The following is a 25470-nucleotide window of genomic DNA, read 5'->3' on the forward strand; positions in this document are numbered from 1 at the left end:
AGGAACAAAGGTTGCTTCCCTGACAAATGGCAAGAAAGGAACCTGAAGACAATGGGAGACCTCAAGAACTTGAGGAATCCACTCAAACTAATAGATGCTTCAGTCAAAGCCAGATGGCAGCTGTGTGGCTTGGCTTCTTTGCCCTGAGAGGCTGACTAAAGCTCAGCCTGAAGGTTCCTTGCAAAATTCCAGCAAAGCTGATTTTTTAAAAATTATTTATTTATTTATTTATTTATTTTTAGAGAGGGAAGGGAGGGAGAAAGACAGAGAGAGAGACATCAATGTGCGGTTGCTGGGGATCATGGCCTGCAACCCAGGCATGTACCCTGACTGGGAATCGAACCTGCAACACTTTGGTTCACAGCCCGTGCTCAATCCACTGAGCTATGCCAGCCAGGGGCAAAGCTGATTAAAAAAAACACAACATTTTATTTATTTATTTTTAGAGAGAGGGGAAGAGAAGGAGAAAGAGAGGGAGAGAAATGTCAGTATGTGGTTGCCTGCTGTGCACCTCCCACTGGGGAGGTGGCCCATAATCCAGGCATGTGCCCTGACTGGGAATCGAACTGGGGACCTGGGGACCCTTTGCTTCACAGGCCCATGCTCAATCCAGCCAGGACCAGCAAAGCAGATTTAAAAGAGCCTAAATGATCAATTACTATTCTCGTTGTGTTCATGCAAATAACAGTCCAAATTGAAACTGGACTTAATACAGTCTCTTTGATAAAATAAGGGTGATTTTAGGAAGAGAAACTGTGTTTCAGTGGAAATCACAATGTCCAATTATCACCCACAAACTGATTGAATCCTAATTTTTCTAGTTTTCTTCCAAGCTAATGCTTCATTTGTTTCATCCTTTGACTTGGAATTATTGAGAGCTACTGATGTAGTGTCAGCCATACAGAATTTACCTACTATTCTGACTCTCCCTTTTTGGAATCTTAAGTTCAATATCTGCTCTTGGTTTTCCTGACTAATTCCTTCCTAAGACCTATTAGCAGCTTTTTTCTTCTTGTTTTTAGGCCATGTCTCTTCAAATATTTCATATCCTTCATTCAACAGAGTGTCCAGGCTCTGGAAGATTCTCTCCACAAATGGCCTCCAGTCACACCTCTTGCTTTATGGGCTGTCCAATCCCACCTCTTCTCCTTAAGGACCCAGACCCAGACCCATAGACAGGGACAGCTCCACATTCCTAGCCCATCTGAAGTAGTTACAGAAGAAGAGACCTTTGTATTTACTCCCCAGAACCAGAACCGGGCCAGGTCATTAAGAATAAATCTATTTTAAAACCTATTTAAAATAAATTAGATTGAGATTAGATAAATTAGATTAGATTTAAAATAAATCTATTTTAAAAGAGTGGGAAATGAAAGGGTAAAACCAGCACCATGTGCTTCCATGGTACCATTTGCTGAGCAGGCCTATGACCTTGTTAAACATGACTGCCATTTTCCTCTTCTGAGCTTGTCCCCAGGACTGGAAATTACTGGAAAGCAAAAACAGAACGTGATTAACCTCTCCCTGCAGCCACAGGCAGAAGACAACATTGGAACAAATTGCAGCCTCTGTTACAATGCCCCAACAGCCCAGGGCCACATAACAGCATCCCCTTCACCCTTTCAGTCCAATTATAATCCAATAAAAGCTCAAAGCCCCCACCCATCAGTGCTGGTGTGTCTCTCCACACCATGCCCCTCTCCTTTCTTGGAGAGTGAATAAAATCTTTATTCTTTAATAAGTAAGTAAATAAATAAATAAATAAACAAACAAATAAAAGAAATGGTGCTGGCCCTGGCGGGGTAGCTAAGTTGATTAGAGAGCCGTCCCCATACGCTAAGTGGCAGATTGGATCCCAGATCATACAAGAATCAACCAATGAATGCATAATCAAGTGGAACAACAAATCACTGTTTCTTCCTCTCTCTCCCTTCCTCTCTCTCTTTCTCTCAAACAATAAATCAAATAATAAAAAAAAAAAGTAGTACTGAAACAGTCGGATATCTGAATGGAAAAAACAAATTTATTTTTTAAATTATGTTTTATTGATTAAGCTATTACAGTTGTCCTGATTTTTCTCCCTTTATCCCGTCCACCCAGAACCCCCCACTCCCTCAGGCCATCCCCCCACCATTGTTCATGTCCATGGGTCATGTGTGTAAGTTCTTTGGTTACTCCATTTCCTGTACTGTACTTTAGATTCCCATGGCTATTCTATAACTACCTATTTGTACTTCTTAATCCCCTCACCTCTTCACCTATTACCCCCCACACCTGCCCCCCCCATCTGGCCACCATCAAAATGCTCTCTTGTATCCATAATTCTGTCTTTGTTCTTCTTGTTTGCTTAGTTTTATTTTTAGATTTAATTGTTGATAGATATGTATTTTTGCCATTTTATTGTTCATAGTTTTGATCTTTTTCTTAAAGAAGTCCCTTTAACATTTCATATAATAATGGTTTGGTGATGATAAAGTCCTTTAGTTTTTTCCTGTTTGGGGAGCCCTTTATTGGCCCTTCAATTTAAATGATAGCTTTGCTGGATGGGAAATCTTGGCTGTAGGTCCCTGCTTTTCATGACTTTGAATATTTCTTGCCAATCCCTTCTAGCCTGCAAAGTATCTTTTGAGAAATCAGCTGACAGTCTTATGGGAACTCTCCTGTAGGTAACTAACTGCTTTTCTCTTGCTGCTTTTCAGATTCCCTTTTTAGCCCTGGCTGGTGTGGTTCAGTGGATTGAGCACTGGCTTGAAAACCAAAGGGTCTCCAGTTTGATTCCCAGTCAGGGCACATGCCTGGGTTGTGGGGCAGGCCTCCAGTAGGGGTTGCTCAAGAGGCAAGCACACATTGATATTTCTCTCCCTCTCTTTTTCTTTCCCTTCCCCTCTCTAAAAATAAATAAATAAAATATATATTTTTAAATTCTCTCTTTGTCTTTAACCTTTGGCATTTTAATTATGATGTGTCTTGGAGTGGGCCTCTTTGCATCCATCTTGTTTGGGACTCTGTGCTTCCTAGACTTATAAGTCTATTTCCTTCACCAAATGAGGGAAGTTTTCTTTCATTGTTTTTTTGAATAGACTTACAATTTCTCTTTATCTTCTCCTTCTGCCACCCTTATGATGAGCAGTTGGACCTCTTGAAGTTTTCCCAGAGGCTGCTTATACTATCCTCATTTTTTTGTATTCTTTTTTCTTCTTGTTGTTCTGATTGGTTGTTTTTGTTCACTTATGTTACAAATCATTGATTTGATTCTCAGCTTCATCCACTCTATTGTTGTTTTCCTGTAAATTGTCCTTTATTTCAATTAGTATATCCTTCATTTCTGACTGGGTCTTTTTTATGCTGCTGAGGTCCTCACTAAGTTCCTTATAATTGGTGTTTTGAACTCTGCAACTGATAGATTGCTTATCTCCATTTTGTTTAGCTCTTTTTCTGGAGTTTTGGTCTATTCTTTCATTTGGGCCATGTTTCTTTGTATCCTCATTTTGACAGCCTCCCTGTGTTTGTGTCTATGTATTAGGTAGAGTTGCTTTGATTCTGTGTCTTGGTAGCATGGCCTAATGTACTAGGTTACCTGTAGGGTCCAGTGGCACAGCCTCCCCTATCACCCAAGCTGGGTACTCGAGGTGCATCCATCGTGTGAGCTGAGTACACCCTCCTTTTGTAGTTGAGCTTTGGTTGCTGTCAGCAGATCAATGGGAGGGATTTACCCAGGCCAGTGAGCTGCAAGGACTAGCTGTGACCACTGACCACCAACCTTTGCCCTCTGTGGAGGATTAGGTGTGCAGGGGGCAGGGTGGTGGTGCTCTGACGTTGTCTGTAGCTGTCCACTGGGTGTGCAGGCCCTGGGGTTCCCTGAGTGGTGCAGGCCAAGGTCAGCCCCCGCCTATGTTTTGCCCAGGGCCACCTTGCCTGGGCTATAAAGCAATCTGAGAAGGCTGCTACTTGTGCTGGGCTTGGAGATTCCCAGGCAAAGCCAAGCTGTGAATCTCGGCTGTTTGCTGCTAGTGGTTGGCCTGGAACTCACTGAGGCCAGCTGGTCCTTGTTTGAGAGGATTTAGGAAGTTGTGCAGTATGAGCCAACACCAGCCATTCATATGGAAAATCAGCTTAGGTGGGCTCATAAGTTGAGTGTGGCAGAGTCTCTTGGGATCTCCAAGGTGGGTCAGTGTTATCTAGGTTGATGGAGTTTCAGATATGGTACCAGCTTGCAGGCTCTGTGGCTTTTTTAGGGGGAAGGCTTAAAAAAGGGACAGTGGCCTCTGCTGTCCTTGATGTCAGAAACTTCAATTTCTCCCTGTATACCACTGGTACCTTTCACGCTGCTATTCTGGTGCTGGAGCTCAGAGGGAGTGAGTCTGAGTAGGTGAGTCTGTGTGTGGGTTCTTCAAGAGGAACTGCTTGGGGCTCCAGCAGTTTCTTCCTCCACCTCAATCCCCACTGGTTTTCACAGCCAGAAGTTGTAGGGACTTACCTTCCTGGCACTGAAACCCTGGGCTGGGGAGCCTGATGTGGGGCTGTGACTCCTGACTCCTGAGATATCCCTCCTGAATTTTTATCCACCACATGTGGGTGAGAAACCAGCCCATTCTGCATCTGTGCCCTTGCTATGAATCTGGATGGATGTGGTTTCTTTGATTCCGTAGCTGTCAGACTTCCATTCACCTCAATTTCTGATGGTTCTGAGTGATGGTTGTTCTATATTTTAGTTGTGGTTTTGATGTGGTTGTGAAAATAGGTGAGCCATGTCTGCCTATGCTTCCATCTTGATGAGAAGTACCTCTACTCAAAAAAGTAAACCTTTAAGAAATATTTTTATTCATTAATTTTTTTTAGAAAGAGGGGAAGGGAGGGAGAAAGAGAGGAAGAGAAATATTGATCAGTTGCCTGTCACAGATGCTGTGACTGGAGACTGAGCCCGAAACCTAGACACGTGCCCTGACTAGGAGTCAAATCAGCGACCCTTTGCTTGGCTGGACGACTCCCAACTGAGCCACAGTGGTCAGAGAAGAACAAGTAAACTTTATTCCTGATGGTATGGTTGAATTGTGTCCCCTGGGAAGATATGTTTATGTCTTGTCCCCCTGTGAATGAAACCTGATGTAGAGGCTGGGTCTTTAACTGGATGCAAATGTGATCCAGTTCAAATGAGGCCATACTGTAGGCCCTAATCCAGTATGATTAGTGTCCTTCTAAGAAGAGAAGAGACAGACACACGGAGAATGCCACCTGACAAGAGAGACATGTGCCACATATACAAGCCAAGGAATGCTGAGGATTGCCATCCTCCTTCAGAAGCTGAAAGAAGCAAGGAAAGACCCTCCCCTAGAGCCTCTGGAGGTAGCATGGCCCCACCCACTCCTCGATTTCAGACTTCTGGTCTCCAGAACTAGCAGAGAAGAAATGTTTGTTGTTTTAGCCACTCTGGAATTTTGTTACGGCAGCCACAGAAAACTCACACACCCTATTTAGTTCACACAGAAAAATGAACCTGACATGGGTTGTAGACCTAAAAATAAAGCTGAAACTAAAAAATATCTAAATGAAACATTAGAGAAAATCTTTGTGACCTTGGGCTAGGCAAAGTTTTCTTGGACTGGAAATTAAAAAAACATTAATCATAAAAGAAAAAATGATAAATTGGACTTCATCAAAAATTCAAACTTTTGCTCTTTAAAAGATACTATTATGTGGCAAGGATGGGGAGAAAAGGAAGCCCTAGTGTATGGCTGGAGGGGATGCAGACTGGTGCAGCCACTGCAGAAAACAGTAAGGAGATACCTCAGAAAATTAAAACTAAAGCCACATTCTGACTTAGCAATTCTACTTCTGGGCATACATTTAAAGAAACTTAAAACACTGATTTGAAAGAACATAAGCACCCCTATGTTCATGACAGTGTTATTTATAGTAGCCAAGATCTGGAAACAGCCCAAGTGACCATCAGTAGATGAGCAGATAAAAAAGCCATGGTACAGATATGCAATGAAATATTACTTAGCCATAAAAAGAATGAAATCTTATCATTTGCAACAGCATGGCTGGACCTGGAGAGTATTATGCTATTTGAAATAAGTCAGTCAGAGAAAGACAAGTACCATATGATTTCACTCATATGTGGCATCTAAAAAGCAATATAAGTGAACAAACAAAACTGAAACAGACTCATAGATACAGAGAACAGACTGATGGTTGCCAGGGGGGAGGGTGTTGGAGGATTGGGTGAGAAAGGTAAAGGGATTGAGAAGTACAGATTGGTAGTTACAGAATAGGGGGATGTAAAGTACAGCACAGGGAATATACTCAATAATATTGTGATAACTGTGTATGGTGCCAGGTGGGTACTGAAAATGTCTGATGGAAACACTTTGTAAAGTATATGATTATCTAACCACTGTGCTGTACACTTGAAACTAATACAAAATAATATTGAATGTAAACTGTAATGAAAAAATAAAGTTAAACCCTGGCTGGTGTGGCTCAGTGGATTAAGCACCAGCCTGCAAACCAAAAGGTTGCCGGTTCAATTCCCAGTCAGGGAGCATGCCTGCATTGTGGGCCAGGTTGTGGGCCGGGTTCCCAGTTGGGGGTGTGTGAGAGGCAATTGATCAATGTATCTCTTGCACTGATATTTCTCTCCCTCTCTTTCTCTCTCCCTCCCTCTCTCTCTAAATACAAATAAAATAAAAAAGAAAAAGAAAAAGAGGAAGTTTAATAAGAAAAAGGAAAGGAAAGCTACTAAAAAAAATGGTGCTGGGACAACTAGATTGTAGCAACACACGAAATTACGAGCTGGGCCACAGTCTCACATCATGTACTAAAACTAACCCAATGTGGAGGAGAGACCTAAATGTAAGAGCAAAAATTATAAAACTCTTAGAATAAAGCATAGGACTAAACCCGTGTGTTCTTGGATTTAATAATGGTTTCTTAAATGTGGCAACCAAAGCACAAGTAACAATAGATAAATAAATTTGACATCATCAAAATGTAAAATTGTGCATCCAAGTACACTATCAACAAAGTGAAAAGAGAACTCACAGAATGAAAGGAAACATTTAGACATCATGTATATGGTAAGAGATTTCTATACAGAATATATAAAGAACTCCTACTACTCAACAACAACAAAACAAAAATCTTATTAAAAATATATAAAGAACTTGAATAAACCTTTCAGATGATGTACAAATGGCCAACAAGCTCATGAAAAGATGCTCAACATCATTAGTTCTCAAGGTAACACACATCGGGACCACAGCATACCATTTCAGGACCACTAGGATGGCCAGAAATGAAAAGCTAATAATAAGTCTTGGCAAGAATGTGAAAAGATCGGAACCCTCATACACTGCTGGTGGGAATGTAAAATGGTACAACCACTTTTGAAAGCAGTTTGGTGCTTTTTCCAAACATGTAAAAAATAGAGTTATCATGTGACTCAGCAGTTTCACTCCTAAGCAGATGGGAAATGAAAACGTGTTCATCCAAAAATTTGTACATAGATGTTCCTAGCAGCATTATTCACAATAGCCAACTGATGATAACAATCCAAATGTCCACTGATTGATGAATGGAAAATGAAATGTGGCCTATCTATGTAATGGAATATTATTTGGCCCTAAAAATTAAATGAAGTACTGATACATGCTAGAACATGGATGAATCTTGAAAACACTATGGTAAGTACAAGAAGCCAGACACGAAAGACAACATGAATACTGCACGAACCCACGCACATGAGACTTCCAGAACACTCAAATCCTACTCAAAAAGTAGATTAACCATTGCTAGGGGCTGGAGGGAGGGGGGCTGGGGAGTGACTGCTAATGGTTTCTTTTGAGAGTGACAAAAATGTTGTGGAATTCCATAGTGGGGGTGTTCACACAACTTTGTGAACATACTGTTATTGAATGTCACACTTTATTTATTTTTTAAAAAGATTTTATTTATTTATTTTCAGACAGAGGGGTAGAGAGGGAGAAAGAAAGGGAGAGAAACATCAATGCGTGGTTGACTCTCACAGACCACCTACTAGGGACCTGGCCTGCAACCCTTTGGTTCGCACGCTGGCACTCAGTCCACTGAGACACACCAGCCAGGGCTGAATGTCACACTTTAAATGTGATTTAAATGACTTATATGATAGCTGAATTATGGGTGGAAAGCAAGGGAATGAATGTACCAGATTCCCATTCTGGTCTCTGGCTGCGGAAGGGGCCAAGTGTAAATGGTGACAGCCTCAAGTCCTTGGGCTGGGTATTTGCATATTATTAGTCGTGGGCCCTCCAGGTTATTTATGGACCATTAGGGGTAGAGTGTCCTAAGGAAGGACCTCAGAATTCTTGGCTGGCGTGCGCCTGAGAGACTAGGGAGGCTGCACATCGGCAGCAGGTGGCTCCGGCATCACTCCAAGCGCCAGGGTGGGGCGGGGCCGGCACGCGCTTGAGCTAGCCGTGCGCGCGCCCCCCGGCCCGAGGGGGTGTGGCGTGGGCGCGCGCGGGTCCCAGCGTTGCCCGAGGCAGCGGGTGGGGAGGAGGGGGACTGGCGCGCGCTGCGGACGCGGCCATTGCGCAAGTGGGGGGGCTGTCAGTTCCTTGAGTCGGGACCCCGGCGGCTCACGGGGCTCGGGCTGCGCTCTAGTCCTTCCACCGACCCAGGAGAAGAGCGGCCCTAGGCCCTGCGCCGGGTCGCCCAGCCCTTCCTGGGCGCCCCCGCCCGGCGCGGTGGTACGGTCCGTGTTTAAAAGGCCCTGGCGGCCGCGGGCCTGCCCAGTGTGTGGGCGGCGGCGGCTGCGGCGGCGGCGACAGCGGCGGTGGGGCGCGGGGCATAGGGCGCGGGACGTGGGGCGCGGTGGGGGGACCGTGTGGGGATCGGGGGCACGTCCACGTGGCTGGCGGGCGGTCACCAGGAGCCAGCGGCGGCAGAGGGACAGGTAGGTGGCCGCCATCCCCTGTCACCCATGCAGGGCCAGCCTACTTGGCAGCCGGGGCTTGGGCATTCCGAGGGTTCTGTCAGCCTTAAAAGGGGGTCGCGCCCTACCTCTCCTCCTGCTCCTTGGGCACTGGCCTGACTGGTCCTTCGTGCACGGAGCCGGTAGGGTCGGCCACTCCAAGCCCAGCCCCCCTTCCCAATGAGGACCCTTTGTGGTGGAGGAGCGGCCTCTCCAAGGACTGCTGTGGCGCCTCCATCCACTAGGGTCCCCGTTGGTCGGCCGAGGGGTGCCCCTGGTGGGGGCAGGGCGAGCCTGGCTAGCAGCATGGTAGCGGGCATTGGGAGCTCTGGGGAACCGGCTCTGGAGCCCTGTCTCTGCTAGGGGCTGTCCTCATCCTCGGCTCTCTGCTGGCTGGGCTGTAGCAGAGAGGTGGGTGTGCCTGTGATGCCCCTGACTCCCAAGTACAGGTGTGGGTTGGAATGGGGGCTTTGGATGCAAATCCTGCCTCTCCAGGTCACCCCCCGGACCTGTCCCGGTCCCCATTCCTAGGCTTGTGTTCCTGCTGAGTGTGCAGGAGGTGAGGGTGGGATGCAGTCTGTCTTCTTTTGCCTTCCTTTCTTTGGCTGTTGCATTACGGGTCCAGGATGTGGACCTGACAAAAGAATCCTGAAGAGGTGATCAGTCTGAGCTGAAACTTTGCAGTTTCAAGCTAGGCCTGCTCCTTGTTCTAGCAAATGCATTTTTTTTTCCTTTCTCTCTTCTGCACCTCCTTGGTTTGGTTCCCTGCATCCCCCACCCCACCCTGAATCTGGGTACCTTGTGTCTCCCCTGAGGCTTGGGCACTGGGAGGGTAGCACTAAGCTATGTCTGCTATGACACTGCTCTGCTATCTTTGCCACCTGGGTTTGGCGGGACAGCTGGGTGTGGCCTGTCCTTACGGCCCACACCCCATTTCCCCAGAGTCTCTCTGTATTTGGAGACTATGCTCCCCTTTCATAGGGTTCCTTGGGCCCCCTGGCACCTCCCCTTCTCCAGCTAACCTCTGGATATGGAGGCAGAGCCGTGCAGGACTGCCTGGGCCATCTGTCTGGCTGTGCCTGAGCAGAGCCTGACTTATGTCTGTCTCCGTGGTGCCTGGCTGGGGGTGGGGGTGGGCAGGCGAGACTTGGCTTTGTGTTGCAGCCGGTAGGCCAGACGGCAGGCTCCTGGACAGCCAGCTGAGGGAGGCCCTCAGGGCGAGGGGGCAGCTGGGGCCAGGAGTGGAAATGTGGTTGTGGTTCTGGGTCCAGTCTCAGGCCTTGCTGCCCCAGACCTCTGTCCCAGGGCTCCTGGTGGCTGTGCCATTCTGGGGTGGTGTTTCCACCCCCCAACCCAGCCCTGGCTTGTGATTGTTCTCTCCCTGCTTTTCCCCTTCCCCCAACTTGGGCGTGGGTAGTCTCTGTGGCCTGGGGTTTGCCTACAGTGGCTCTTGTGTGTGGCTAGTTGCTCTCAGCTCTGGGATCTGGTGTTCGGGTCTCATTCCAGGAGGGCCTCCCTCCCTGCCTTTCCCAGCATCTGGCTCCGCTGCCCCCTTGGGTGTGGCCCAATTGAGGCAAGGCCTCTTGGCTCCTTTCCAGGGGTGGGGGGGTGGGGGATGATTGATGGCCCCCAAGCCTGCCTGCTCTTACTGCTCACTCATGCGCCCTGGTGGAAGCCCCTCCTTTCCCAGCCATGGTCACCATCTGGGGCTCTGGCTCTGGTGTGGTGGTAGGTGACTGAGTGGCTTTCACCCACTGTGGCATGGAGCTTAGCCTGCTGGGGGTCCTGGAGCAGGAGGAGAGCTGGCAGCCTGAGCCAGGGGGCTCTGACCTCTGACTTGCATTCACCATCTCTCCTCAGGCTCGTCCTGGGGCGCAGCCGCCTGCCATGCCCACTGTCAACCTCCTCCTGCTGCTCTTCCTTGTCATGGGGGAAGCTTTGGGTGGCAGCAGGCCCTTCACTGCCTTCTCCGTGACAGATACCACACTCACCCACCTGGCTGTGCACCGGGTGACTGGGGAGGTATTTGTGGGTGCAGTGAACCGAGTCTTCAAGCTGGCCCCCAACCTGACCGAGCTACGGGCCCACGTCACAGGGCCTGTTGAGGACAATGCTCGCTGCTACCCACCCCCCAGTATGCGCGTGTGCACCCACCGCCTGGCACCTGTGGACAATGTGAACAAGCTGCTTCTCATAGACTATGCTGCCCGCCGCTTGGTGGCCTGTGGCAGCATCTGGCAAGGCATCTGCCAGTTTCTGCGCCTGGATGACCTCTTCAAGCTGGGGGAGCCCCACCACCGAAAGGAGCACTACCTATCGGGGGCCCAGGAGCCCGACTCCATGGCCGGTGTCATCGTGGAGCAGGGCCAGGGGCCCAGCAAGCTGTTTGTGGGTACTGCCGTGGATGGCAAGTCTGAGTACTTCCCCACACTGAGCTCCCGCAAGCTCATCAGTGATGAGGACAGTGCCGACATGTTTAGTCTGGTGGGTGAGCTTGCCTGTTTGTTCACCCTCCTCCCCTTGCCTCTCTTCCTGCCCCTCTCAAGTGCCAGCACCTGTTTCCCTCCTGCCTTCACTCTGTCCTGGCTCCACCTCTGGAAGAACCCTGGTCCTAGAGAGGACAAGCTTCTGAGGACAGGAGGATGGGCTGAGGCACAGGACAGGGCTGCTCACCCTGTCTTCTGGTCTGGGCTTCTGTGACTGTGGGCCAGGGGAGGTCATGAGGGAAGCCCTGGGGGGACCATGTTGTGGGGGGCTGAAGGGCCAGAGTTTGGGAGGTTGATGACAGACCCAGGTCTCATCCCATGCTCTTTCCTCCACCTGCTCTCCAGGTGTACCAGGATGAGTTTGTCTCCTCACAGATCAAGATCCCCTCAGACACCCTGTCATTGTACCCCGCCTTTGACATCTACTACATCTACGGCTTTGTGAGTGCCTCCTTCGTGTACTTCCTGACACTGCAGCTGGACACCCAGCAGACACTGCTGGACACAGCGGGCGAGAAATTCTTCACATCCAAGATCGTGCGCATGTGCGCAGGGGACTCAGAGTTCTACTCATACGTGGAGTTTCCCATCGGCTGCTCCTGGCGTGGTGTGGAGTACCGCTTAGTGCAGAGTGCCCACCTGGCCAAGCCCGGCCTGCTGCTGGCCCAGGCCCTGGGTGTGCCGGCTGACGAGGACATCCTCTTTACTATCTTCTCTCAGGGCCAGAAGAACCGGGCAAGCCCGCCCCGGCAGACCGTCCTCTGTCTCTTTACCCTTAGCACCATCAATGCCCACATCCGGCGCCGCATCCAGTCCTGCTATCGAGGGGAAGGCACACTGGCCCTGCCCTGGCTGCTCAACAAGGAGCTGCCCTGCATCAACACTGTGAGCACAGCGGGCTTTGGCCCGGGAACACCTGCTTCTCCCTCTCAGGGAGCCCTGTCTTCTCTTGCCCTCTCCCTGCATCTGCTGCTTCTCCTTCTCCCCTGGCCTGCCTTCTCACCGTCTCTTTTGGTGGGCGCTCCCTACTTGTGGACCACCTCTGTGTTTTCCCACCCCTCCATCCATCCCCAATGTGGTGCTTCTTGCTCTCTCTGATGGGTGTCCCTCGCCGAGTCAGTGACCATCTCCCAGTCTGGCCCATCTCGCAGGCCCATGCCTCGTCATTCTCCTTATGCGTCCCTGCTTCCTCTCCCTCCTCCCTCTCTCTCATCAGCCCCCGATTTCCTGTGGGGTCCAGGGCAAATGGTTGGCCTTAGGTGGTGAGGATCAAGTTCCAGATCCTGCTCCCTTCCTCAACATGGGGTCTCATGACCTCTGTCCGGCTGCTGTCCCCAAGCTTTGATGCTCACATGCGTTTATCCTGTTTCACCAGCCCATGCAGATAAATGGAAACTTCTGTGGGCTGGTGTTGAACCAGCCACTGGGTGGCCTGCATGTGATCGAGGGGCTGCCCCTGCTGGCCGACAGTACCGACGGCATGGCCAGCGTGGCCGCCTACACCTACCGCCAGCACTCTGTGGTCTTCATCGGCACTCGCAGCGGCAGTCTGAAGAAGGTAGGCCCTGGCCCCCTTGGCACGTGGCAACTGGGGCAGGCTGTGAGATCATGGGGTAAGGGGTGGGGACAGGAATGTGCAGTGAGCCCTGCGAGACCCTGGACAGTACACAGCCCACAGGGGAAGGAGGACCTCCCAGGCTGGGCCCCAGGACACTGGCCAGGATCCACGGGCAGCTGCTGCAGCCATCACCTGTGCCAGCATGCTGCTCACTTCAGCCTCAATTGCTGGCTTCCTGTGTCCATGGGGACAGAGACCAGACCTATCCTGGGGCCTCCCTGGTGGGAGAGGAGGTAGCCATGGCTCAGCTGTCATTGCTGGACTCCTAGTCAAATGAACACACACACAACCATCTTTTCCCTCTTGTCCCCTTGTGTGCAGCAGGGCCATAGCTGCTTCTGTCCCCAGACGGGGGGCGGTGTGAAATGGGGAGGTGAGCCCCTGGGAGTCCGGGTGTGTTCTAAAGGGCAGTCAGGATGGCCTCCACATCCTCTCCGTGCGTGCCTGGCAATACTGGAGCTCTCCCCGGGTGACGGGGGTGGGTGATGATTGGGGGAAGGTTTGTGAAGGGAGCTGCTGAGGTCTTGGGCTGGGCCTGCTCCCCTCCTGGGCCCTTGTCACTTCAACAGCTTTTTTGAGGTATAATTCCCATCCCGTACATTCCCCCTGCTTAAAGAACACATTCCAGTGGTTTTAGTCAGTTTGCAGAGTTGTGCAGCCCTGACCACTGTCTCATTCCGGGACATTGTCATCACCCTAAAAACCTCTTCCCCTTTGGCCATCACCCCTCTCTCCCATCCCCCATCCCTAGGCATCAATAATCTCTCTGTCTCTATCTCCTGGGAGTGTTTTCTGGCTGGCTGAGTCACCCTCAAGGCCCTCCAGGGGATGGCCTTTGAGCCCTTCTTCCCCTGCTCACAGAGACTGTGGGGGCAGGGGAAGGTCGCTGTGAGCCCTGCCAGGCCCTGGCTTCATCCTGGCCACAAACTGGGGAGCCCCTGGCTCTAGAAGAGGATGCCCTGGGTACAGGGGGTGCTGCTGCGGCATCAGACTGACTGGTCATCCCTCTTCCCCGGTCTTGTGGCCCAGGTACGAGTTGATGGCTCCCAGAATGCCCACCTATATGAGACAGTGCCTGTGGTGGATGGCAGCCCCATACTTCGAGACCTGCTCTTCAGCCCTGACCACCGGCACATCTACCTCCTGAGTGAGAAGCAGGTGGGCCCAAGGCGGGTGGCGGTGGGCGGCTGTGTGGGTGTGGGGTGGGTGCTGATGAGATTGTCCCCAGGTGAGCCAGCTCCCAGTGGAGACTTGTGAGCAGTACGTGAGCTGCGAGGCCTGCCTGGGCTCCGGGGACCCGCACTGCGGTTGGTGTGTGCTGCTGCACAGGTGAGGGAGGCAGTGCGGGGTTGGGCGTGGGGTTGGGTGCAGATCATGGGCTCGGTGAGGCTCTGTTCCTGGGAGTAGCCTCCCAGGCCTGTTGTTGGTTCGGGGGGACAGTACCCGCCCTCGCCCACGTGCTCACTTCTCTCAGCGGGCCCTTTAGGCCTTCCCCTCCCTCCCCTTCCACTTTCTCCAGCTAATGAGCAGAACCTCCACCCCAAGTGAGGTCACTTGGACCCTGTGGGCCATGGCACTGTGGGCTGAGCTGGCTATACCCCATCCTCCCTGGGCCCCCACTGAGCCCTGGACAGGGCCCTCCCAGGGCAGGTGCAGGACGGGCTCTGGACATTGTGGATGCTGTCAAGCATCATCCGCTGTCGACCCCATGCAGATGCTGTCGAGAAGGGGCGTGCCCAGGTGCCTCAGCCCCACATGGCTTTGCTGAGGAGCTGAGCAAGTGTGTCCAGGTGCGGGTCCGACCCAACAATGTATCAGTGACATCACCTGGGGTACAGGTAAGTGATGTAGTGTGTGTGTGGGGGGGGTGGGCCAATGCATGAGTTTGTTGGGGGCATACCCCGCTGAGTCCTCTGCCTTCCCCAGCTGACTGTGGCCATGCGTAATGTGCCAGACCTCAGCGCAGGCGTGAGCTGTGCCTTCGAGGAGGTAACAGAGAACGAGGCCATCCTGCTGCCCTCCGGGGAGTTGCACTGCCCCTCGCCCTCTCTCCAGGAGCTCCGGGCTCTCACCAGGGGGCATGGTCAGTGGCTGGGGCTGTTGGGGAGGGGGGCACTCTCTGGCTCTGGCTGCCTCACAGCTACCCTTGGGCTCGCTGCAGGGGCCACCCGCACCGTGCGGCTGCAGCTGCTCTCCAAGGAAACTGGGGTGAGGTTCGCTGGGACTGACTTTGTCTTTTACAACTGCAGCGTCCTCCAGTCGTGAGTACTGGCCTTCCTGACCTCTGTCCTCCCCATGTCACTTCAACCCTTGCTGTGTTGTGTAGGCCTGGGAAGGGCCCTGGCACCTTCCTCCTTCGGTTCCCTGTGTGTCCCATAGGAGGGGTGGTGAGGGGGCAGGCCTGGCCTTCTCTTTTGATTCCGAAGCCTTTCCCCCACAGGTGCATGTCCTGCGTTGGCAGCCCATACCCCTGCCACTGGTGTAAGTACCGCCATGTGTGTACCAGCCACCCCCACGAGTGCTCCTTCCAAGAAGGCAGGGTCCACAGCCCTGAGGTGAGGCGGGTGCCGCATGCGAGGGGGCTGGGCTCTGTGTGGGCTGGCCTCTGCCTTTTCTGCCTTTGATCTTGTTGGTTTCTTGGAGTCTCCTCAATGCAGGGCTGGCCCAATCGGGCCAATGTGGCAGCAGTTGGTGCGTGGCTGATGGGAGTTCTCCCCCACCCAGGGCTGTCCTGAGATCCTGCCCAGCGGGGACCTCCTGATCCCGGTTGGCGTCATGCAGCCTCTTACTTTGCGGGCCAAGAACCTGCCACAGCCCCAGTCGGGCCAGAAGAACTACGAGTGTGTGGTTCGAGTACAGGGGCGGCAGCAGCGGGTGCCCGCCGTACGCTTCAACAGCAGCAGCGTGCAGTGCCAGAACGCCTCGGTGAGGCTCCCCTGCCGCGCCTACCCTGGGTCTGTGTCCAGCTTACTGGCCTGGAAGCCTCAGGTAGCTGTGGCAGGTGACCTGAGGGGTCATGTGGTCCTTCTCTCCCAGTACTCCTATGAAGGTGATGACTATGGTGACACCGAGCTGGACTTTTCTGTGGTGTGGGATGGAGATTTCCCCATCGACAAGCCTGCAACCTTCCGAGGTGAGGAGTGAGATGGGGTTGAGGAACCTGCCTTCAGGGGCAGAGTTTGCACAAGCCGGGGCCCTCTGTCATGGCCCTTGGTGGCCCTAGCTCCCCATAGTTGCCCTCCAGCAGTGCCCTCTGTGCCCGCAGCTCTTCTGTATAAGTGCTGGGCACAGCGACCCAGCTGCGGCCTCTGCCTCAAGGCTGACCCTCGCTTCAACTGTGGCTGGTGCGTCTCAGAGCACAGGTGCCAGCTACGGGCCCACTGTCCGGCTCCCAAAACCAACTGGATGCACCCAAGCCAGAAGGGCACCCGCTGCAGCCACCCCCGCATCGCCCAGGTTAGCGTCCCACACCTTCTGCACATTGGGCACCCGGGAATCAGGGCTTACCCTCTCACCTCCTGTTCTGTTCTGTAGATCCACCCACTCATGGGGCCCAAGGAGGGAGGCACCCAAGTCACCATCGTGGGCGAGAACCTGGGCCTCACCTACCGAGAGGTGGGCCTTCGGGTGGCTGGTGTGCGCTGCAACTCCATCCCCGCCGAGTACATCAGCGCCGAGAGGTGAGTGTGGCTGTGCAGACCCTCAGGCTTGTGCTCCAAGGCTGCCTCTGACATTCTCTGACCCCTAGGATCGTATGTGAGATGGAGGAGTCGCTGGTGCCCAGTCCACCACCGGGGCCTGTGGAGCTTTGTGTGGGCGACTGTTCTGCCGACTTCCGAACTCAGTCAGAGCAGCTCTACAGCTTTGTGGTGTGTGAGCCGCCCACTCCTTCCCACGGATGCCCTCCCCTTCTGAGAGGGTATGGCCCGTACTGGGCTGCCTTCTCCCTCCCCTCAGGGCTGCTTCTCCCACAGACCCCAACGTTTGACCGTGTGAGTCCCAGTCGGGGCCCGGCTTCGGGGGGCACGAGGCTCACCATCTCTGGAAACTCTCTAGATGCCGGCAGCAAGGTCACAGTGATCGTGAGAGATGGCGAGTGCCAGTTTGTGAGGTGGGTGGGGCCCTGCCAGTCTTGAGATGGGCATTTGGTAGGGGCTGCAGGGGTGGGGTGGGGCGGGGTGGGGCCGGTGAGGTCCCTGGGCCACCTGCTCAGAGCATTCCACTCACTGACACAGGAGAGATGCCGAAGCAATCGTGTGTATCTCACCTGTTTCCACCCTGGGCCCCAGCCAGGCCCCCATCACCCTGGCTATTGACCGTGCCAACATCTCCAGTCCTGGAGTTCTCTATACCTACACCCAGGACCCCACTGTCACTCACCTTGAGCCCACCTGGAGCATCATCAAGTAAGAGCCTAGGGAGAATGGGTCCCCATGCTCTCATCCCCGGGGCCTTACTGGCGCCTGGGTCCTTGGACATCAAAGTATACCTCCTCTAAACCTGAGCCTTTATTGGCAGAGGGGGCAGCATCCTCCTGACCACAGAGCACCTGGCACCTACCCATGACCTGAGGTGCGAGAGGCCCCAGGCCCCCACTGCAGCCTTGGTAGTTTTCTAGGGCTGGATTGAGGGCACTGGGGAACAGGGCCTAATGCCCCTCTCCCCTGTCCCCAGTGGAAGCACTGCCATCACTGTGAGTGGGACCCACTTGCTGACAGTTCAGGAGCCCCGGGTCCGGGCCAAGTACCGAGGCATCGAGACCACCAATGTGAGTGCCAGCTGCCCTTGCCCTGCTCCTGCCATTGCGCAGTCTCATGCGCTGAGCTGCCTGTCCTTGTCCATGCAGACGTGCCAGGTTATCAATGATACTGCCATGCTGTGCAAGGCCCCTGGCATCTTCCTGGGGCGGCCCCAGCCTCAGGCCCAGGGCGAACACCCTGACGAGTTTGGCTTCCTGCTCGACCATGTGCAGACAGCCCGCTCCTTCAACCGGTCGTCCTTCACCTACTACCCTGACCCCAGCTTTGAACCGCTTGGACCCTCTGGCGTCCTGGATGTCAAACCTGGCTCCCACGTGGTGTTGAAGGTGCGAGCGGGGTGCAGGGGCTATGAGGGGCAGGCTGATGGGGAGCTCTGGCTAACCGTGCCCTCCACATGCAGGGCAAGAATCTGATCCCCGTGGCAGCTGGCAGTTCCCGCCTCAACTACACCGTGCTGATTGGGGGCCAGCCGTGTGCACTCACTGTCTCAGACACGCAACTCCTGTGTGACTCACCCAGTCAGACGGGCCGGCAGCCTGTCATGGTGGGTGGGGGGGGTGGGAAGGGCACCAGGGCAGTGTGGGGTGGGTATGGGTGTCAGCTCACTGTGAGCCTATCCCCGTAGGTGCTGGTGGGCGGCCTGGAGTTCTGGCTGGGCACCCTCCACATCACAGCCGAGCGGGCCCTGACGCTGCCAGCCATGGTGGGGCTAGCAGCAGGGGGTGGGCTCTTGCTGCTAGCCATCACCGCTGTGCTGGTCGCCTACAAGCGCAAAACTCAGGATGCAGACCGCACACTCAAGCGGCTCCAACTCCAGATGGACAATTTGGAGTCCCGAGTGGCTCTGGAATGCAAGGAAGGTGCCTGGGGTAGGGGTGTGGCGCAGGGTGGGTGGGTTGGGTGCCTCACTCCTCTTGCTCCACTTACTTTTTCTCCCTGCCCTTCCCAGCTTTTGCTGAGCTGCAGACAGACATCAACGAGCTGACGAACCATATGGACGTGGTACAGATCCCTTTCCTGGACTACCGCACCTATGCCGTGCGTGTGCTCTTCCCAGGCATCGAGGCTCACCCGGTGCTCAAGGAGCTGGATGTGAGCCTCCCACCTGGCTTGCCTACTCCCCATCACCCCCAGGGCCACTGCCACACCCTCTGACATGCTCTGTCCCTTACAGAGCCCCCCCAATGTCGAGAAGGCTCTACGCCTCTTTGGGCAGCTACTGCATAGCCGCGCCTTCGTGCTCACCTTCATCCACACGCTGGAGGCCCAGAGCAGCTTCTCCATGCGTGATCGTGGCACCGTGGCTTCACTCACCATGGTGGCCCTGCAGAGCCGCCTCGATTATGCCACGGGGCTGCTCAAGCAACTGCTGGCAGACCTCATAGAGAAAAACCTTGAGAGCAAGAACCACCCAAAGCTGTTACTGCGCAGGTACTGTCCCAGCCCCAGCCCCCAACCCCTGCCAGTCTGGCCCCTGAACAGCTCCAAACCCTGCCAGGCCAGGGCCCCAGTAGCCTTTTCACCCTAGGACAGAGTCGGTGGCTGAGAAGATGCTTACCAACTGGTTTACATTCCTGCTGCATAAGTTTCTGAAGGTGCGCTTGGTGGTTGGGCTGCCGGGAAGTGGGGTGTGGGGAAGTCACTGGCTGTCAGGCAGGCAGCAAGACTTGTGCCCGACTCTGGCTGCAGGAGTGCGCCGGAGAGCCACTTTTCCTGCTCTACTGCGCCATCAAGCAGCAGATGGAGAAGGGCCCCATTGATGCCATCACAGGCGAGGCACGCTACTCCCTGAGTGAGGATAAGCTCATTCGGCAGCAGATTGACTATAAGACGCTGGTGAATGGGGGGTCTGGGGGGCAGGATTTGGGCCTGGCGGCATGTGTGGAAACTTGGCCCAGGACCCACCCTGTGGTTCTCCTCGCCTGCAGACCCTGTACTGTGTGTGCCCAGATAGTGAGGGCAGCGCTCAGGTCCCAGTGAAGGTTCTCAACTGTGACAGTATCACCCAGGCCAAAGACAAGCTGCTGGATGCCGTGTACAAGGGCATTCCGTACTCCCAGCGTCCCAAAGCTGAGGACATGGACCTAGGTGAGGCCTGCACCCTGTCCTCCTGGACCCCACCTGGTGGCCACATTACCTTGATTGGCACACATGCCCCCCCCCACTTGGACTCTGTCCTCTGAGTGGGCCCAGGGTCTCAGGGGACACTGAGCAGGACCTCAAGGACTGTCTGTGGCCCGCAGAGTGGCGCCAGGGCCGCATGGCCCGCATCATCCTCCAGGATGAGGATGTTACCACTAAGATCGAGTGTGACTGGAAGAGGGTCAACTCGCTGGCACACTACCAGGTGAGCGGCTGGGGGCCACTCATCCCCAGGGCCACCTGGGAGCTGTGGCCCTGCCCTGATGACACAGGAGCGGAGGCCCTGGCTCCTTTCCTCTTTGGCCCCTGCTTTCCCAGGCCCTTCTCAGGAAGCCTTGGGGACTATTCTGCATGCACGCTGCAGGGTCTGGCTGGGTGGTGGCTTGAGCCCCGTGGCTCCTCGGCCTCCTGCACTGTCCCCTCTCTGTCTCGGGGGTCTCCAGGTGACAGATGGTTCCTTGGTGGCACTGGTGCCCAAACAAGTATCTGCTTATAACATGGCCAACTCCTTCACCTTCACCCGCTCCCTCAGCCGCTATGGTAGGTATCCTCAGTATGGTGGCCTCTGCTGGCCCTGTGCCCTTTGAGGCTATGACAGCTGTCATGGGGAATCCTTGTCTGAGCAGCCAGCTTGGCTTTGGTAACCTCCCTGGACCTTGCCCTTGAAAGGTCTCCAGTTCCTCAGAGGTTGGAAGCAGGGTGGGCTACCAAGAGCAGACAGGCCCCTCTCAGCCTGCTGGGCTCTTGGGACAGGGTGGGGCACAAGCCCCAGCGATGGCTGGTGTGGCCCCACTGGCTTAAGGGGCAACTGGTCCTCTGCCCCAGAGAGCTTGCTCCGCACAGCCAGCAGCCCTGACAGCCTCCGCTCTCGGGCACCCATGATCACACCTGACCAGGAGACAGGCACAAAGCTGTGGCACCTGGTGAAGAACCATGACCATGCCGACCACCGTGAGGGGGACCGTGGAAGCAAGATGGTCTCAGAGATCTACCTGACGCGGCTGCTGGCCACCAAGGTGTGGGCCCGCCCCATGCCGCCCCTTGTCACCCCGGCTCAGGGGTGTGCTGGCCCAGCAGGGAAGCCCTGCTTATTGCCACGCCTGTCCCCCATCTGTCCTACTATGGGGACATCCTCACCCACCTCCCTCATAGCCTGTGTTTTTGCTGTGCCCCCACAGGGCACGCTGCAGAAGTTTGTGGACGACCTCTTTGAGACAGTGTTCAGCACGGCGCACCGGGGCTCTGCCCTGCCCTTGGCCATCAAGTACATGTTTGACTTCCTGGACGAGCAGGCCGACCAGCACCAGATCAGTGACCCTGACGTACGCCATACCTGGAAGAGCAACTGGTATTGCCCTGTGCCTTATCCCTGCTGGCCCCTCTTGGGGTGGTTGGTTGAAAGAGGCTGATGGCTTTGGCAAGACTCAGGGGCCACAGGGTCAGGACAACTGAGGGGAGCTGGACTGGTCATTCAAGCAGGAGAGGACTAGAGTCCATGGTTCCACTAAGCAAAGAGGGCGTGTGAGCGCAATTTGGAGCTGGGCTGTATGGAACGTTTGGCTGGTTGGTAGTGGGGCCAGTACCCACAGGTGGCTCTTAGCCCTCAGGGCCTTGTACAGGGCAGAGATGCTGGTAGCTCAGCCCAAGTGGTAGGTGTTTACTCTTATGTCTCTGGCAGAAACTTAAAGAAAAGGCTGTTAACCCTAAGTGCATCAGTCTTGCTGCTCAGGACAAGGTGTGGGCGGCCAGGCAGGAACCCTGGGGGGAAGAGTGATGACAAGGTGCTCATAGGGAGACCAGGGAACCACATGTGTGTGTCCCTCTGTTCAGCCTGCCCTTGCGCTTCTGGGTGAATGTGATTAAGAATCCGCAGTTCGTGTTCGACATCCACAAGAGCAGCATTACGGACGCCTGCCTGTCGGTGGTGGCGCAGACTTTCATGGACTCCTGCTCCACGTCCGAGCACCGCCTGGGCAAGGACTCACCCTCCAATAAGCTCCTCTATGCCAAGGACATCCCCAACTACAAGAGTTGGGTAGAGAGGTGTGCCCTATCTTGTGGCCCCCTGCTGGGGGAGGCAGGGCCAGGCAGGTGGGGGGAACCTGCTGTGGGCTGGGGGAGGCTGGAGCTTCCCTTTTGGGGTGGGCTTGTCTGAGGTGGGCCAGCCACAGGAAAAAGGCCCAGAGGCTGGCCTGGCAACCAGGACAGGGAGTTTGGCTTTTGTGCCACCCGCCCGTGTGACCTATGGCAGGTCTCAACAGGTACTACCGGGACATTGCAAAGATGGCGTCCATCAGTGACCAGGACATGGATGCCTACCTGGTGGAACAGTCCCGCCTCCATGCCAGCGACTTCAGTGTCCTAAGTGCGCTCAGTGAGCTTTACTTCTATGTCACCAAGTACCGCCAGGAGGTGTGTGCTGCTCCCGGGGTGACAAATGCAGGGGACTTGGTGGGAGTTGAGTTGTGCCTCGAGGAAGTGAAGGGGATGGAGGCTGTAGGGAGCCTATCTTTCAGATTGCTTATGTTCACCCCCTGAAGCAGGGCCCTAGGCTAGCACAGGTGACACTGTCCTCAGTGCTGGGATATGAGGGATCAGAAGAGAAGCCACTGGCTAGAGGACAAAGTTCTGATTGGGCAAAAGTTGAGGGCCAGGAGCACGGGGTGGGTAGGCAGCCCTTTGTGGGGCTTGTGGGATTTGTGACTGGAGGAGGCGGCAGGCAAGGGACATAGAGGTGTGGGCTTCAGGGTGTGTTCTTGGCTGGAGATAGGAATTTGGGAGCCAGGGCATAGCCCCGAGCCTGGACGAGCTCAGCAAGGGCAGCAGAGTGGTGTAGAGGGAGAGGGGGCCTAAGTAAGCACTGAGCCCTGGGGCTCTGGGACACTCAGAGGTGGCAGAGAAGACGGGGAGCAGCAGTGGAGACAGGTGGGGGTGGCCAGTGGGGTGAGAAGGACCCCAAGAGTACAGAGCTGATCCTGGAACATGTGTGAGGAACCCCCACCACTGCCTACAGAGGAGGGTCAGGAAGGAGGGAGTGATCGGCTGCCAGGTGCTGCTGATGGTCAAGGGGGAGGGGGCCCAAGAACGCTGGCTGGGTTTGGTGACAAGATCGTGGAGACCTGGCCAAGAGAAGTTTTGGGGGGGAGGTATTCAGAGGGGATGAGAGTGGGGAAATCGGGTACAACGAGTCCAGACAACTCTTGGGAGAGGAGAATGAAGTTCTGCAGCTGGAGGAGGATTGGGGTCCAGGAGAAGACAGGGGGTGTGCTCAGAGGTGAGAGGGTGGAGCCCTTCCCTTGTGCCTAGGGCCCCAGGGGAGGAGGGATGTGCTCAACAGGTCCGAGGGAGGGAAGAGCTCAAGATGTCAAGGGGAGAGGGCTTTGCCCAGGAGGAGGAGGCCCGTCCCTGTGAGCCCAGTTCTGGGGCCTTCCCCCCCCCCCCAGGTTCTCACTGCTCTGGACAGAGACGTCTCTTGTCGGAAGCATAAATTGCGCCAGAAGCTGGAACAGATCATCAGCCTCATGTCCAGCAACAGCTAAGGGTAGCAGAACCGGTGAGGAGGCGGCTTCTCAGTCCTGGGCCATCCTCCTATCAAAGAGGGGGCGGGCTCATACCTGGGTCTCAGGGCTGAGCCCGGGATGGGGTGGCACAGGCGAGGTCACCAGGCCAAATTGCCCCCAGCACACCTGGGCCCCCTTCATTAGTGCCTTGCTTTGGGCCCTGCAGGCAGGGAGGGGGTGACAGGACCAAGCCCCCCACCCCAGCAGCAGCAATACCCCCAGCTTCCTGCCCTTGCGCCCAGGTGTTGTGACAGCCCCTGCCCTCCTTGCTATTTATACTCCCAACTACCTATTTATTTAATTTATCTCCACCTCACCCTTTCTATCTGTAAATATGTGTCGCCCCACCCTGGGATGGTGCCAACCTCATTCACCTCTCCTTGAGTCATCCTGACTCCCTTGTGACACTGTCAGCCTTGGCCTAGCTTCTGGCACCTCACCCTTGCTATGGCTGGCCCCATCTGTTCCCAGAAGGGGACCTCGGCACCAGCAGCACTCAGAGAGGGGTAAGGCACCTGAAGCTGCCCTTGGACTGTGGCCGAGCCAAGGGGTCCCCCGCAGCTGGGCCACAGCATCTGTCTCCAAACTTCTTGGGAGTTGGACTGTACATTCTCACAGGGCCTATGCTCTCCACGCAGCTGGAGAGCTGTAACTAGACGCGTTCCGGGACCTGCCCTGGTCCTGGGTGCTCCAGAACTCTCTTTCTCCCGGCCCTACTGCCAAACTTCCTCAGTATTGTCTGCACTTGCCTTGGACCCCCTCACTCTCTGCTGCCCCATCCTGCGCCTGCCCCGAGGGGCCGAGGCGGCAGTGCCTTACTCCTGTGTTCTTCAGCCTCTTCTGAGGAATCAGACCCCATCTCACGGTCCGGGAAACTGAATTCTCTCCTCTTTTGTTGCATGAGTTTTCCTTTGTTCATGTAATTTTTTTTCCTAATTAAATGTTGGGAAAAATGCAGTCTGTTGTGGCTTTGCCCTTGGGGCAGGTAGGTGATCAAGGAACATGGGAAACAGGTTGGGAGACTGGTGGACTCCAGGTGAACTGGACCCCCTTATGGGAGGAAGGGGAACTCATCGTAGGGTTCCAGAGGATGTAAGGAGGTTCAAGGCCATGCCCAAGTCATCAGCAAGTGCTGGTGGCTCAACCTTCAAGATCCATTCAGAATCTGTTCCCTTCTCTCCACCTCTACTGCCCCCAGCCTGGTCTGAGCACCCTTGTCTCTTGCCTGGACTCACTGGTTATCCCTGTTTCTACCCTGCCTGCTCTCAGCCTATTCTCGGTGTGGGACGTACTGGGGTCCTGTTAAGATATAAGGTGGATTTTGTCCCATTGTCCTGCTCTGTTCAGAAACCTCCAGTGGCTTCGCTGCACCCACAGCCCTTCCTATCTGACAACTCCCTACTGTCCCTGTTGTATCTTGTTCGTGATACACCTACCTACCTCTTAACCCCCCACCTCTTACAATAATGCAGGTGGGAAGAAAATGGAATGCAATTTTAAATAGAGTGGCCAGGAATGATATTTGATATTTGATCATCTGGGAATCAAGTGGATCCCCAGGGGGGAGGAGAGCTCCAGACAGGAAGGAACCAGTGCAAAGGCCCTGAGGCAGCAGTGGGCCTAATGTGTCTCAGATGTGGCAGGAGTCCAACGTGGTTGAATCAGAGTGAGCAAGGTGGAGAGGGGAGGGGAGGACAGCGGGGGGCGTGGGCCGGGTCACGTAGGGCTGTGTAGGCCACTGTGAAGGCTTGGGCTGTCTCTGGGGGGGAGGGAACCCCACAGCAGGTTTGGATCAGGAGTTCTGTGGCCTGACCTAGATGTTTAAGCTGCAAGCAGTTTCAGCAGCCCATCCATGGGGCCAACATGGTAGAGTCTGGTGGTGGTTACATGACTATGTATATGTATCTGACAAAGTCCTAGACCAGTACACCTAAAATGTGGACATTTA

At 54.4% G+C, this 25470-nt stretch overlaps 1 protein-coding gene across 2 annotated transcripts; it reads left to right on the plus strand.

Annotated features, from left to right (window-relative positions):
• The first annotated feature begins 8805 nt into the window (after positions 1-8805).
• Positions 8806-24402, plus strand: PLXNA3 (plexin A3). Of its 2 annotated transcripts, XM_045845469.1 has the most exons (33): positions 8806-8938; positions 10817-11440; positions 11788-12327; positions 12818-13000; positions 14090-14218; positions 14289-14389; positions 14775-14898; positions 14987-15143; positions 15222-15321; positions 15501-15615; positions 15785-15985; positions 16097-16193; positions 16326-16516; positions 16595-16740; positions 16809-16929; positions 17035-17171; positions 17296-17466; positions 17735-17828; positions 17907-18146; positions 18221-18364; positions 18446-18680; positions 18770-18912; positions 18995-19251; positions 19349-19415; positions 19510-19656; positions 19749-19908; positions 20064-20167; positions 20406-20502; positions 20788-20978; positions 21141-21310; positions 21793-22005; positions 22224-22374; positions 23406-24402. In XM_045845469.1, exons 2-33 carry the CDS (start codon positions 10844-10846, stop codon positions 23499-23501), a joined length of 5619 nt encoding a protein of 1872 aa, XP_045701425.1. In that variant the 5' UTR covers positions 8806-8938; positions 10817-10843; the 3' UTR covers positions 23502-24402. The 2 variants fall into 2 exon arrangements, with proteins under 2 accessions (XP_045701425.1, XP_045701424.1); XM_045845468.1 differs by lacking the exon at positions 23406-24402 and having other exon boundaries at positions 22224-22861.
• The last annotated feature ends 1068 nt before the right edge of the window (positions 24403-25470 follow it).

This window comes from Phyllostomus hastatus, unplaced genomic scaffold (genome assembly GCF_019186645.2).
Source record: "Phyllostomus hastatus isolate PE091 unplaced genomic scaffold, TTU_PhHast_1.1 phas_contig_471, whole genome shotgun sequence".
Classification (NCBI taxonomy): Eukaryota; Metazoa; Chordata; class Mammalia; order Chiroptera; family Phyllostomidae; genus Phyllostomus; species Phyllostomus hastatus.